The sequence below is a fragment of the Toxorhynchites rutilus genome, chromosome 3 (genome assembly GCF_029784135.1).
Source record: "Toxorhynchites rutilus septentrionalis strain SRP chromosome 3, ASM2978413v1, whole genome shotgun sequence".
Lineage (NCBI taxonomy): Eukaryota > Metazoa > Arthropoda > Insecta > Diptera > Culicidae > Toxorhynchites > Toxorhynchites rutilus.
The window spans coordinates 182,391,355-182,407,482 of NC_073746.1; the positions used below are offsets into that span (position 1 = coordinate 182,391,355).

Here is a 16,128-nt window from a genome sequence, read left to right on the forward strand (position 1 = left end):
AACGGAGTTCGGTGTGGAGCATGTACATCATATTACGTGACAGAAATTGATATTAGACCTTCCGGCAGCATATCATTCACATTCGATACGTACGCATTCTATTCATCATAATCCATCTAAATTTCACGATTGCATCCCCTCCAACAATTCACCACAGCATCGAGCATAAATTACAGTGGATGCCTTCACCCAGACACGAAAAGCGTAGCGGTAGAGACCACATTAGAAAATGCAATCACCATACCTCACAGTTTCCCCCCCCCTCTTTCCTATATTTACCCTCCCGCAGACATTATCAAAGATTCAATCAATAATTAAACAGGGCTTACGTACCTCGGTATCCTTGCTTCTCAACTTTGGCATCTTTGGGCACCTTTCCCGAGGGACAGGCGGCGTGATCCCCGGTGGCAACGCTCTGATAGAAGTAGTTCTCCTCCGACCATCGAGGGGCACCGTGCGAGCGGCATTTGCCCGCAATTTTATCCCAGGCGCAGTACGGATCCTGTAGTGCCACGCACTCGCTAGTTGTTTGGCGAAGAGAAAGAAACGGGGAAACACGCAAACATTAATGAAAATATGGGCCAATCCAGTGCTGCGTCTCAGAAGAGGCCGTGAAAATGATTGAGGTTGGTGAAAGCGTAAGCCATAAATGAGAATTTATTTCCTTCGCTTTTCCCTACCCAAGCCGGAAGTAGAAGGAAGGCCTGGGGTGCGCGTTTTGACTTTGAATCCACACAAAAAGTAGAAGACTTTGCGCGTTCGTTCGCGTGCCTTGCCTCCGTTCTACGTGTTCTTCTCGCCTAATTACCTGCAACTTGTTATCTTTTCACTGCTGCAGCGGTGTAATTTAATCGCTATCACGGTTGTATCGGTGACTATAATTAATTTTCCATCATCATAGCTTCCGTCTTTCGGCGTGTCTGCAGCGAATGTTTTCGTTTCCATTGGTGAGTTCGCAGTGGGGTGACAGGGGGTGCGTAGACATAGAATATATGGTTCATTAATTTAGCGATAGATAATTACATAGAGTGAAAATATTTGAACTAATAAAAAATAAAACATCTGATGTGTTGGATTCTGATTCTGAAAAAGTATGGTTCGATAATATGATAGCTTCAAATGTTCGGTAACATAACCGATAGCCACAAGGAGCGAATATTTACCAAAGGATACCATTGCTCTAGTACAGTTGTCGGTCACTGAAAACACACAGTTTTTCTTGAGAATTGGATAACATCAGCTGATGAGGTGATAGCGACAATCAAATCCACCAAAAACATGAGTTCTGATCTTAGCTGCTCCTCTTCTTGTGATGGAAGACAACTAAAGCCATTAAAATTCACAGACATGGTAAACATAGTACCCAACGCCAAAGAAAGGTTGTAAGCCGTCTGATGGAGTTCTCAAGCCAGAATAACATATTTCTCTAAAAGTAATTTCTGTTTGCATTAGTTATTAACATCGTTTGGCGGATCAATATGATTTCAAATAAATGGTATGATGGCTTTGTGTTCAAGCTGCATCGAATCAGCATTCCAATCTTCCTTGTGAAAGGTAGTTATAGTTATTGACATAAATAATAGCTCGCCATGTATGATTTTAGATTTTGCTTCATAAATAATTATTTCTTCACAAAAATAGCCATAAAAAAGTATCAAATATAAACGAGAGCAAAAATGTTCACAAATCTTTCGTTTGTTATTATTTATTTTTCACATTTCAATGGCCTTGTGTTCTTTACATTGGTTTAGTTAATTTATCGAGGTGCTTCATGTACGAAATCGAGTATACTTTTAATTAATTTATGCCCTGAATCACAATATTCCTACAATTAACTCAGTTCGTGACTATCTCTCTCTAATTTCGCGAACTGCCTTTGCTCACCAACTCCTGCTCCTCGTCGTCTCATACTCAACTGATGTAGGGCATTTAAGGGCACGTCATGGATGCTGGATTCACCGTCGAGTTGCATGAGCTCGTGATTCATCCTTTCTCTACATACGCAGTCCTCATGGACACCGCCGAAGATGGTGTGCCCGGAGGTCCTTCTCGAACATTGTACACGTCTCTTGTCTGTATAGGACAATCGTTCTTATTAGCGCTGAAATTTTACATAACGTTTGTAATAAAAAAATGGACAAAAATTGCCGATTATTCATGGGTTTACCTTCATACGCACTGACGAAACTACTCATGCGGCATCAATCATAGTAACCCATGAGTCAGCAGAAAAAATTTGACAGCTCTATCTGTCGAATTCTAACCGTGATGGCGAAAACAGTGAAGCTGCTCCGTTTAGAAGTATGCGCGTTCAAAGAACGGTACCTCGCCGCGTCGAAAACGGACGTCACTTTGTAGATGCCGGATATGCCCGTTCCGGTATCTACCACATCTTGGCACTATTGGACAACAATAAGAGTACGAAAGAAAGCCCGGTTTCGGACGGCCTAAGACCCTGAGCGACATAAAGCTTTAAAGGATGCTGAAGAGGAAGATCGAGGGGAAAGTGGCTACATCACAGCGTGCGCTTGGTCGTGAGGTCGGTGCAACCGGCCAAACAGTGAAGAAGTACCTGGCGAACATGGACATACATGTCAGGAAGCGGAAGTCTCGTCCACTGGTCTCGGAGCTGCAGGCAAAGACACAGCGGCAGCGGCTGAATAAGATGGTCAAGTTCATTTTCCCTGTGAATCGCGAGGTGGCGGTGATGATGGACGACGAGACCTATCTCACCCTGGATGACCACGACTGGCAGGGCACTTCGTATTTTACTTCCCCCACGAAGGAAGTGAGCTCCGAAGTGAAGTTTATTCCGCACACCAAGTTCCCCAAGAAGGTGCTGCTGTTGCTGACAATCATCGGGGATGTTAAAGCCGCTCTTCTTTAGCTCCGGACTGGTCGTGAACGGGGAACGCTATAGTACGAAGTGCCTGGCGTCGGCCCACTACTAGCAGCGATCGTTAGAGGAGATGGAGCGGCTGAATATCGATGTGGTACCCAAGTCGGCGAATCCGCCCAACGTCCCCCAGCTGCGCCCCATCGAGAATTTCTAAGCAAACCTCAAGCGTAAGATCTACCACAACAATTTTGTCGCGAAAACTGAAAAGGAATTGATAAATAAAACGAAGTAAGAACGCAAAACCATGCCTACACGCATGTTTTCGTCCGCCATGGCGAATGTTCCGGTTAACTGCGGGAAGGTCGCTCGCAAGGACGTAGTTTTTTTTGCAAGTAAGCCATTATAATTACCTTCCATGGGAAATTTATCAAACTCAATTATCATTCTTAGTTTTTTTTATCACCGTCCGAAAAAGTTCATTTTTTAATGCAAACTTGATGTCACGTTGCGTCGATCGAGAGGTATAATTTTTTTTCGGTTTCGACACTGAGAAACTACTTTAATATTCAAAAAGTAATTTAAATTGAAAGTCTTTGGACTGTCCATGCTTGCATAGGTGACGTATTCACCAACACGATTAGTGTTGGCAAAACGCATGTTTGTGTTTTGTTCTAAATGCGCACATTTTCAAAGCAATAGTATGTCCAGTTAAAGGTTATGATCGGCAAAAAGAGGGCCTACGAGATTTTATGAATTGAATCATGTTTGTTTCATTTGGAAAATTCTTACGTCAATTTATGCGAACAAATCACTTCAACGAACATTTGTTCGCATAGCTTGACGTAGGCATCTAGTTGCTTTGTCTGTAGTACAGCGGTTGTCCGCTAACTGGGCGGAGAGCACAGTCCAGTTAACTAATTCCACTCGTTAACTGGGCTGACTCTTCAAACGTCAAAAAACACCGAGGGGAACGTCAATGGATGCCCTCAACAACTATGAATTGAAAAATATGCCAAATATCGGTTACATTTTTCCGGCGAAAATGCACGTATTACAATTATATCAAAACTTTTACCTCTGTATTGCCTTATAGCAACAATAAAAATTGGTAATGTGAGCTTTTTTAACCACAGTCTTCAGATGTGACACGTTCAAGTTTAATTATGTTATCGAGTAAAATATACTAACCTCTATCATTTGAATCTGAAATTCATTTTACAAGAAAGAACCGCTGTCTCGAAGGTCGAAAAATAAGGAATTTTCGTAATTTTTTGTTTGAATGTTAGAAATAAAGTGAAGTGGGTATTTTGGTTATTGTTTAAGGTAATGATTATTACGCTGTCGCCAGCTGGATCCGTAGATGCTGTCTGAAAACCGGTACCCTGCTGGTGGTATCGGTTCTGAGCGAATTCCAATGAATATTTTGGAACTTTAGGACAATACGTTACATTTAGTGTTAGTGTTACATAGCGGTTTTTGAAAATTCGAAAAATTGCCAAAATGGCGGCCAGTTTTGTTAAAAATGAATTATTTTTACTGAAAATCGTTGTTTAGAAGCTCATAAAAAATCGAAAAAATAAGATATCAAAAAACGGCTATGTATCGCTTTAGATCAGTGATTTTCAACCGGGGTGGGTTTACTCATTAAAGGGAGGAATTCTGCAAGGCACTATTGTACATTCACCTCGCTTTGAATTTGACAATGATTAGCAAAAATTGCCACAAAAACTAATTTATTGGATACGCTAAAATTGGCGATTCTCGGCAAACACTTTCAAATCTGAAATGCAATGTTCAATTGGACAACTTCACAATGTTTGTAAGACTTTCGTTAGGGAATGATGATGGAACAGACGACGAAACAGTACAGAAGACCATTAAAAAGGAAATTGTACAGCATTTGGCAAGATTTTTTACAACAAGTTAAACGTGAAACATATTTTACTTATATCAAAGAACAATATTTGGACTTGGTTTGAAATCTCTTCCGACTTGCAGTGACGAAAGTTTCGGTTCAATTTCAGAACAAACTCATCGATCTACAAATGATCGATTTTCATACTTATATGCGAATTAAGCGTAACGAGTGTTGTTGTCTTTTGAGTAGAATTTATGTGAATCTGGATTTCTTACAATGCTGCTGATGGAAACAAAACACCGTAACAGATGACATGAGGTGTTATTATTTTACTGATATGCTACAGACTTTCTTTCGAAATACTGGTAGAGGGGAAGCACTGGGATTAATTTTCGTAAAGGGGGGAATGGAGCAAAAAAGATTGAAAACCACTGCTTTAGATAATTCATTCTTACATGTTGAAAAAAAAAATCAGCCAAATCGGTCGAGTAGATCCTGAGATATCGATACCACCAGCTGAAAAAACATGGTTTCGAAAGAAACGCGTTCAAAAATTCGTACAGCAATACTATATTCCTTGAGATGACCTTATACTTTTGGCTACTACTTCACAACGAAATCAAATATCGAAAAATTATTTTAGGACAACATTTTTGAGCTTCTTAGAAATGCAAAAAAAGAAAATCGATTTTTTCGACCTTCAATTTTTTGGACACGGCTTGCCAAGTTGAATAAATAAGACTAGTGTATTAATAATTGAGTTCTACAATGAGTGGTATAGTATTAATAATCGGCGGTGGAGATACAACGTTCATGTAGCATTCAGACTATAGCGAATGTATGAAGGTTGAACAAATTTTCATGCATTAAATTTGCGCAGAAAATCGTAAAAATAAAAATAAAAAAATAAAAAAATCGTAATAGAGGACATATCACATCATATTATGAATTTGACACATCCAGATATTTCTTCTTCTTCTTAATTCCACTAACGTTTCTAGAAGAGCTTCGTCGTTTCAACGTTATAGAAATTTCTATATCTATATACTAAATGACCTATCTTATGCACGAGACTGTCCTGCAGGCTCACGAGCAAGGATGCAAAATTTCGAAAGAACATGTTGAAATCGAAAAGCAATTTTTATCAGTGCAAAATATCTCCACCGACATTCTTCACTTCTTTCTATCGCGGTGCCGCTGTGCCTACGACCGCTGGCTCACCACCTCGTTTGTTTTGATATAGTTTTCGTTCCATCAACAGAAATATCAGTTCATTCTCGATGTCAGTGAATGCTCAAGCCGAAAATATCACCTTTCATTGCGTCCTGGAGAAATTTTCGTTGGTCATACACCCATAAACTCAGCACTCAAATGTGCCGTTGCCCATCGATGTGTGTGCAATAAGCGGCACAAAAATGGGACCGGGGCTAGAAACATACTAGGAAAACACACACGAACACGCGTTTAAACGTCTGACGCGGTGTCAGTGAGATGATATTTCCTTGTATGGAATTTTGTTCCCTTCCACTGTCAGCTGATCGAAGATGCGTATGAAAATTTCGGGCGTAAATTCTCAGTGAGACAGTGGAACGAATGAGTGTGGGGAATAATGCAAAAACCAAATGTTCCACGTGACGGAGTGTCGGTTGCATGGAATTAAGTTTGGTTCATTTGTCATGAACTGCAGGGGAATTGGTGGTTGATTTTGATGTTGTCTCAATATCTTGCGCTGTCAGCAAAGTGAGTGTGAGATTTTGCAACTCTGCTCACGAGACTACCCCTCTTACGCAGGCTGCAAGACTGTGTTTAATTACAGCATAAAAAACGAGATTCCTTCCAACATCCGTGACCACATTGGATGTACCTATCATGCTCTCGTTCGTACGGAACCACCAACGCACAGATGGGTACAAATTTTTGGAACGACCTGATACATCATTTATATCCCATGAATATTCTCATACATTCAAATGACGATTCGTGAGGTTGCAACTACAGTTGACGTAAATATTTTCCGCCATTTGTTTGTTTCTATATTTGTAATAAATCGTATATTCGTATGACAATGCATGCACTCATCGTTTATTTATCCAAACTAATTCGCAAGCATTTGCCAAGTATGTATATGCCAGTTAGGTGTGTCATCTACCACCCGAAATATTGGATAAATAATGGTTTATATACGCTGGTTATACGATTTAATGTTTACTGAGTTTACTAAGTCTTCAGTTGGTTCTCTTCATCTATTGCACAAATATTGTGCCAGTGAAATTTATCCAATTCTTTTGCTATTCAAACACTCCAGACGGCACCGACAACAAAATACCAGCACTGATATGCATTACCAACTCGCCAACCATTCTGCCGCAAAATGCTTCGTGCGTGGAAGTGAATCCATCTGCGAATTGTGCCAGCATAAACAAGTGACCAAGTTCGAAATCCTGAAAGCTGGATCGATGTTGAGCCGATATTCTGCTATAAATTTTGACACTTGTGTTTACCATTTACTCACGTAGAATGTACGAATAGTTAGTACGGTAGAAAATATATTTCCGGTGAATTTTTGGTTTTCAAAAAACTTAAATTTTAACGTCTGCGACACCAGTAAATGAAGTCCGAATGAGCTAATATTTTGCATAGGGTATATTATCGTGCAAATCAACATTTCGTAGCAGGTTCCGAATGAAAAATCGAGATAACTATTTTTATTGGCACTCAAAATCATACTTTTCGTTTCGTACTCCGAAAAAGTCCCAGAATGCCGATTTTTGACAAAAAAAAAAAAAAGTTCTCGACGTTTTATGCAATTTCAAAACATTTGGCATCAAATTTTTTTTCGAAAACCCCGATTTCCTTTACTTGGGTGATTTTTCGATTTTCAAAAAACTAAAACTTTGATCGCTTTACGCCACTCTCCCTTAAGTCCGATTGAGCTGATATTTTGCATAGGATGTTTTTCCGAGGCGATTAACATTTTTTATGGGGTAATTTTTTGAAATTCGAGATGACCATTTTCATTGGCACCCTAATGCATAGCCACAAGCACGACCATCAGTTGAACGTTTATATGATCTCTCTTTCTGGCGACCGTACACAGAAAAGCGGTGAAAATATGCTATTTTCATTCTACCATTTGTGGTCATAATCATCCTTTAATTCCGGCTAATTTGACTGTAGTTTCAATGGTGGTATTATTTGATATGCAGTGGTATGTATTTTTTTCACTCTTTATTCTGCACTAGCTGACCCGGCAAACTTCGTCCCGCCCAAAATTTGTTTTTTGTTATCAATACCTTCAAACATTCACGTTTTCTTACTATGAGCAAGTTCATGAGTCCAATCGCAGAACTGTTCATTGATTGATCTTCTAATCGACTCCGTTGAAATTTGTATGGCAGCTTCCCCTTAGAGAGAGGGGGTGGAGTGTCTAACCGCCGTAAAAACATTTATTGCACCCTAAAACCTCCACATGCCAAATTTGGTTTCATTTGCTTGATTAATTCTCGAGTTATGCTGAAATTCGTGTTTCAATTGTATGGCAGCCACGGATTGCTCATATCAAAGCAACCGTCAAACTCTCCCCTATCAAGTGCGAATGCGTGAATGAACGTTTTAAGCGTTCCCCGTGAACACAGGGCGATGAATATGACGAAAAAAAGTCGAAATGTCATATGACATTTTAGTTCGATGGTCGTCTGTTCATTTTATGATGTTTATTAATGACACAGCGCATACGTCCCCATAAATAGTCATACGATGGTGACCATTAGCGAGACTGATGCCAACATCTCGGAAACAAAACAGCTGAGATATATGCGGTTTTGAACCTGTTTTAAACCCTACTGATAGCTGTGTCAGCTTTATAGTTTTGAACCCTGAGATGTTGGCATCATCCGAGTACATAGGGAGAGATTGGCGGTAGCAGGGCCCTGATCACATTGTGTAGAATGCGAAGCAACGAAAAAGTCGATTTTGTTCATTTTGTCGCTTACGTCACCTATACAAACATGGGCAGTAGTGTAGTCCAATGTTTCAGACATTAATCATCCGACTTTTCTAACTTTGAACTGATCCCCTAAATTGTAAAGTCCATAAAGGACCTAAAATATTAGTTTTTTTTACTACTTTAGCATTGAACTCTAGAATGAGGCGAGCAGAAAAAAGGACACTTTACAACCAAGTTTTCAGCGTTGTGAGGCCTTTCCTTTGATATCACTGAAAATTTGGTAGATGGTACCATTACTGACATTCAGAAGGGGGTACCCTGTCCTATAGTGCTTTTGCCGATCGAGAGTCAGTCAAACAAATGTTTTAGATTGTATGTAGAGAATTCCTCAAAATGTTGGTGCAAGCTTTGTTGTTTGAGAAATCCAAAATTCATTCTGATAAGTCTATAAATAGACCAAAACCTCTTGCAGGCACATATATACACGTGTATTTTTACTTTGGAGAGAGTCTTGTACATCTATGCGCATACTATATACTATACTTTTTTATTTGTGCACTAATCATTATGGTTAAATAATAAATGTGCCAAACATTTGCAGCAGAAACTAATAAATGACAAATGAACAGTCTATCGGTGGTTGGTTTCTATCGGAAGGGATCAGGTGCAATTTTGCCACAACATCGTTTCTTTCCATTGATTTCTCTCTCTCAGCATTACAAGCAGCGAATAAAAATAAAAGTCCGCCCAAGCAGGGCAAAACAAACCATACAAACAATTTTCAAAGTGCAAAGAAATAAAAACTTCATTTCGCTTCTTCGCTTATCAATGTTGTTGCCCTCGTCTATTTCACCCCCACTACCCATTCAGTCCGCCTTCCGCCTTCCTCACGTTGAATCCTGCGGTGTGCGCATCGTTCGATCCATCCTCGTCTGTCAGTCCTGCCCTTCAACTGGCTGGTATTGACTGCGCTTGCAAAAGATAAATCTTGCCAACTTTTTACCTTCATCTTATTTTCTTTCGAAATTTGCTGTTTGCACAGTCAGGGCAAATATTTCTGCGGAGTAATGTTATATGAGGGAACAACGCGATGGCTTCGGGGCACCACAAGACTCTTTAACACACTCATGCACCACATCTCCGAGTGCCTCAGGACTCTTCCGTGGTCCTGGCACACATTCTGGCAACCACTATCGCGTGAAATTAAGCTTTTTCTTTCGAGTTCGAGCTTTCTGCCGTCGACTCTTACCGAAATATCGTCGGTCTGTTTCCAACCCGTCGGTTCTGCCGGATCCGAGTTTTCTTGTGCTGTTTCGATGGAAGTTAGAACGAGGAAAGTGAAACACGATGCACTGGGCTAACTTTTCCGGGCGCCCGAGTAATTACGTCTCGATCAAACGAAACTCTAAATTATAACTTAATTGATGTTTGCCGAAAATGTGCAGTCAGTCGACGAATGTTAGTTTTCCACAGAGAAAGAGAGGAATGTCGATGCAAACGCTTGGAGAATGGCGTCATCATTACCCATTAAATTTCATTGGTTAAATACAGCAATACCGGAAATGATGTTGACACGAAACTACTCAAGTGACAAAACTTTACAAGTTTTCTGAATTTCTCACTATAGCTAACGGGCTCGATGCACTTCGGTTGAGAAACCAACTCTCCAATCAGTGTTTATTTTAGAACTTGTTTTGATGTTTCTATTACACGGGAAAAGTGAATGATTGTTCGGAAATCCCATTATCCATCGAGTTATTGTCATGCGGTATCTAATCTAGAGCGGCCTTGACAAAAACTTCAAACGCGTTTTCCTAGAAATTAGTTTTTTCAAACTGGCGCACACGATATCTAAAGTTCTACTGGACCGATTTATTCCAATTCGATGTGAATAAATCTTTATACCGTTTTGTCTCATATTCCGAATAGTCTCAAATTCCGAACACTTCAGTTTTATATGTAAATTTACTAAACTTTTATATTATAAATAATTGAATAATGAAAACACAGATATTCTTCGAGGCATATGCTTCATTTTGACATCATTTACAGGTACCGATGCAGTCTATAATTTATAATATTAGACATTTGCAAAAAAGTGACAGCCAAAACCAATGATAAAATGTTTGCGTTAGCAAATTCCGTAAAAAAATCATTTTTCAGTTTTTGTACTTGTTCCAATTATTTTGTTTGTCTTTTTTCATGTTAAGTGCTAGGAAAGGTATAAATCTACAATAAATGGAATACTTATCAAAATTAGTATGGATGTAGTGTTCGGAATTTGAATCAAGTTTCGACACATCATTCAAATCCCGAACACTTCATTTTAAATGAAAATTAACCGAACTTTAATGTTGTAAATGATTGAATAATGAAAGCCTCAAAATTCTTTAGGTTATAGGCTTCATTTTAACATCATTTACAGGTATCGATACAGCCTATAATTTATAATATCAAGCATTTGCCAGAAAGTGGCAATCAAATCCAACGATAAAATGTTTGCGTTAGCAAATTTCCTAAAAAATAAGGATCGTTAATTTTTCAGTTTTTGTAGTTGTTTCAACAAAATCGTTGTTTTCAGGTTAAATGCTAGAGAATGTATGAACCTACAATAAATGGGTAAAAAAGGTATTTTATACAGAAATCTTCATTAAAATTAGTATTCAGGTAGTTTCCGGAATATGAATCAAGTTTCTACGAATTATTCAAATTGCGAACACTTTATTTTAGATGTAAATTTACTGAACTTTAATGTTACAAATAATTTAATATTCAAAACTCTGACATTCTTTGGGCTATAAGTTTCATTCTAACATCATTTACTGGTATCGATACCGATATAGCGTCCTTGGTCCCGAAACCATGTAAACTATAAGAATCAAACACAATTAATAATTACAAAAGTAAAATCCAATTTTTTTGCAAGCATAACATTTTTCCAAAAAAAGACTAGCTGAATTGACTTTTATCAATCATATAATTCGGTCCAGTAGTTTAAAAGTTATGATTTAAAAAAATGCATTTTTGCTGTTCGTAATTTGAGACAAAAGTGTCCTGAATATGAGTTAGTGACAAAAATGGTGTTCGGAATTTGAGACAGAAGTAAATAATCATATTTTTAGTTTTTCGCCATGAATATGTATTTGTAAATCAATTTTATTGTAGTCAAATAAAAAAGAAGGCTCTATTGTATCCAAAAATCAAATTAATTTCGCGAAAGAGTACCATTTTGAGTAACGAGACACTGTTTAATGGCCATCAAAGCTTAAGTGTTCGGAATATGAGACAAAACGGTACATCTACATTAGGGTGGAAATGGATGTATGGAAAAAAAATTCATCATAGAATTTCAAAAACCGACCAGATACATTTTGTTTATTGGCCCAAAAAAATAACCTGTGCAAAATTTCAGCTTAATCGGACATGATTTAGGGGTGCCTCAAAGCACTTAAAGTTTAGATTTTTTGATTTTTTCATGCAATTTGAAAACATTTGGCATCAAAACTTTTTTTTTGAAAACCGAGATTTCATGAACCCCCCATTTGGGAGAGTTTCGAGGGTCAAAAAAGCATGTCCGATTGAGCAGAAATTTTACACAGTTCATTTTGTTAGGGTCAATAAACAAAATGTAAAAAGGCGGTTTTTAAAATTTGACATGACCATTTTCGCTGCCACCCTAATATACATAAACATCGCATGAACCAATGATTTTTTTACACGGTTTCATTTAATTTTTTTATTGAAATCGTCATAAAAAACGTGCTAAAAACCAATATTTCTGTTCAAACGGCCACCATTTTGTAAAAAAAAGTTGTCCGAGGTTCATACGATAGCGGCATCTTCACTAATACAGAATCAGTCCGATTTCTTTGTTTCAAATATACAGTAAGGCTGGAATCGATTACGCCATAGTGCGCTTCACCAGCTTGTAACTATTCTTAGTTTGTACATTCCGTTTAGTTCTTGGGGTATTGTTAAGAGAAAAAAAAATTAAATAATGGATAGTAAAAATAATCTTTGTTTTATTTGTTCAGAGCTCGAAAAAACGTTCGAAATTCGTGCCACTATTCTAGAATACCACCTCAAAAAATTATAGGAGGTTGTGTCCAAGATACGACCGCATTGTTGACATATAACTACGCTGTTATTTTATATAAGTCGTTTGTTTATACTTCGGATATTATTCAATTATGCTGTGACAATAGACATAGACTCGGCTACAGTCAATTATATACTTCTTGCAACAGCACAATTATTCCATATCTCATAACTATATCAATATATCTTCGGTACCGCATGGAAACAACAATAATGAAAATACTTGCAAGTATCAAATATCATGCTACATGTTATTTAGTATTGCCTCAGTGGCATCGCACCTCTAGACATCGTTCGTACAACGTAAACCAAGCGCCAAACAAGCGTTCGCCATAGCATGCACACAGAGCCATACATTGGTAGCTTGAAACTATTCTCAAAAGAAACGCTTCTGTTAACACTAAACCTACCGATGTGTACCTATTCCTACCACAGCGGGTCAATTGACCCTTCATGAATAGTTAGTGAACAATGACTCGATTTATATAGTTTTGTTGATAAACGTGGCACACCATATTTCTCCTGTATATTTCGACATTTTTAGGATAACAATTATAGCAAAATAATGAAATTACAATTTTTGACACGCAAAATAGCACTGTCGCTCGAAATGGTTACTGTTAGCTCGCTTGGATAGTCAGCAGTACAATTAATACTAATCATTCCCTATTCATTCACAAATACAACAAAATATATAAAGCAATAGCAAAAATGTGTAATGCAATGGTTTTGTATCACAACCACACATACAAATCTTTCTAATATTACTAATAAATGTTTGCTAGGGTCAAATGATCCGTTGCGGTAGTTAGGGCAGATTACATATATTTCTCAGTAAAAAAAAATAACAAGAGAGAAGTAAACACTGAAAAATACATTCAATGTATGTTTTAAGAAAAGTAGTGTAGACAAATTATGTTGTGACAATGTAATTTGCAAGAAAATTTTGATCAAAAGTTTAAAATGGGTCATTTGACCCCTCGTGGTAGGTTAAGTGTTAATATTACTGGCCTCGAAAAAAGTTGCATTATTTTCGCATGCTCGAGATAAGCGCAGCTGTTAGCCTTAGTGGAGAAAGTTTCGCTACTGGCAAGCGAAACAAAATCACAAAATTCCAGAACGTCATTTAGTTTCTTGGTGACTAAATAGGCGAAAAAAACTCTTTCTGTTAATCTCAACAATCTCGAAAAGAGTAGCATTGTTTCATTACGATCAATTTTGCGCAAATGCAATCCGAGTTGAAATAACAAATAACTTATAACATTCCAGCACGACATTCACTATGGTTTAGCTTTATATTCCTCAAATAATTATGTGGCGCACAACCTTAACGCCTGCTTCGCCATAGCGTCAGTTTAATGCATTGATGTAAATTGGTCTCGTCCACAGCTCAATCCGAAATGAAGACATGTGATGACGCAAAACAAGGAAGAACTAGCGATGTTCATTGCTTCCAAAACAGAACGAGACTGAAAGTTTGCCTCAGTGAGATTCACTGTTTGAACTTTAGGTAAATATTCCCCTTCGTTCTTCTTCTTTTCCTTTGTTCACGGATATTTCAAATCTTACGATTTCCCCTTCGTTGCCCGTCGATAAGACGTTCGTTATTGACGGCACGGGTAGAAAAGCTCACAAATCAGCAGAACAAATGAATGAAAAATGGAAACGCTTATAGTTTTCATGAAATTTAACCATTCACACACCAGGTTATTGTAATGTGATTGTTATTTCCGATTCGTTTAGTATGCAAATCGCCAAAATCCGTTCGCTACAAAAATAGTCATTAACATTTACTTTATTTCATAAAAACGTGACCTGTTTTCTGATTTAGCACCCTTAATGAAAGACGTAAAGAAGAAGCTGCCTCCCTCATCCAGAAATATCATCCGAACGAGAATGTCGTGTTTTGGCCGGACCTGGCCACCGCCAATTACGCAGGAAAGTTGCTGAAAGAGAAGATAGATGTTGTTTCGAAGTCCCCCAGCCGCTTTCCATCGAGAATTTCCGGACAAAAAGCTGAAGCGGAAGGTCTACTCCAACAATTTCGTGGCAAAAACGGAGGAGGAACTAGTAAATGAAAAAAACTGAAAAACATGTCAACATGTATGTTTTTGTTAGTAATGGCAAAAGTTGCGGTCAACTGCCGGAAGGCCGGAAGGGAAATATGTCCCATTAAATTATCTTTCGTCAGTCAAACAGCAGAGAACGAGCACTGCTGAGAGAGGAAATATTGCTATTAGAGCCCCACCCGATGCCAACTTATTGAAACAGTCAGAAAATAAAAGCAGAACGTTCGCAATTTCTATTACACAGTCTTGCTTTTTACTCCATGGTGCAATTTTTTTTTCACAATTTCCAATCCAAGGTGAAATTTGATTAAATAATACAAAGCGTCGGTTTTATACCGCCTTATGAAAAGCGCTTGTGTATTTTTGCTCCATGCGCACATATTTATGGTTTTTATGCGTTGCCAATAGACATTTGAAATGGTTGCCATTGAGAAGATTCAATGTTCCATCTAATAATGTAATATCTATAACGCCAAGAAGGGGAAAAAAGCTCACGATGCTTGCCCATTATTCTCGTGCTCCTCGCATTATTCTCGCGAGGGAAAAAAATGAATAAGGAATCATGAATTAACCATCTTCGGTTGCTTCTACAACACTACTCAATGTTTGTAAAGTTTCGATGCGTTCTAAAATAATATCCGAAATAACAAAACGCGAATTGATTTTAATATTTTTTTTCCGGGAGAGAGCTTGTGTTAATTAAGGAGTGGATTCGGACTTGTTCATGACTTTTTTCGATCGGTCATTATTTTTTTGTGAATTCGAACATTGGTTTCGGATTGCAAGTGGCGTCAAAGTGCAGCGCATTTAAAGCCGATTGTTATGAAAGTATTTGGCGAGTGAGCTGTGTTCTTCGGAAGAAAATTGAAGCTGAAAATATGTTGTACTAAACTGGCCATGTTTACATAGGTGACGTAATCACCAACACCTTTAGTGTTGGGAAAACGCATATTTGTTCTTTGTTCATAACAATACACATTTCCAGTGAAAAAATCTGTCCAGCTAAAGAAGATTATCGGTAAAAAGAGGTCCTAAGAGATTTTGTTAATTAAAACATATTTGTACCATTTGGAGAGGGCTCACGCCAATTTATGCGGACAATTAATCGTTTCAATAAACATTTGTTTGCATAACTTGGCGTAAGTACCAGGTTGTTTTATGTGTAGTATTAGTAATTACATTCCTGGTCGTAGTCTCCGCAGTTTAAGTAGTTTTAGTGGTTGTCAAATAAAAACAAATAGGTTTGGAAAAATTTTAAAATCTCGAACATTTGCTCTGAATGTTTTGCGAGTCCACGATAGTTCCGACACGGAAGGTG

The 16,128-nt window shown here is 38.0% G+C and overlaps 1 protein-coding gene across 5 annotated transcripts in view; it reads right to left on the reverse strand.

The window, feature by feature from the left end:
* The window catches only part of LOC129775270 (semaphorin-1A), a 481,842-nt gene that overhangs the window by 75,720 nt on the left and 389,994 nt on the right, over positions 1-16,128 (reverse strand). For all 5 annotated transcript variants that reach the window (XR_008742907.1, XR_008742908.1, XR_008742906.1 and 2 more), the window contains exons 14-15: positions 809-920; positions 334-521 (exon numbers count right to left, since the gene is read on the reverse strand). Coding sequence is in view for 1 of the 5 variants with exons in the window: in XM_055779783.1 (XP_055635758.1) it covers positions 334-521; positions 809-920 (300 nt within the window). In the remaining 4 variants the exon portion in view is untranslated. The remainder of the gene's footprint in view (positions 1-333; positions 522-808; positions 921-16,128) is intronic.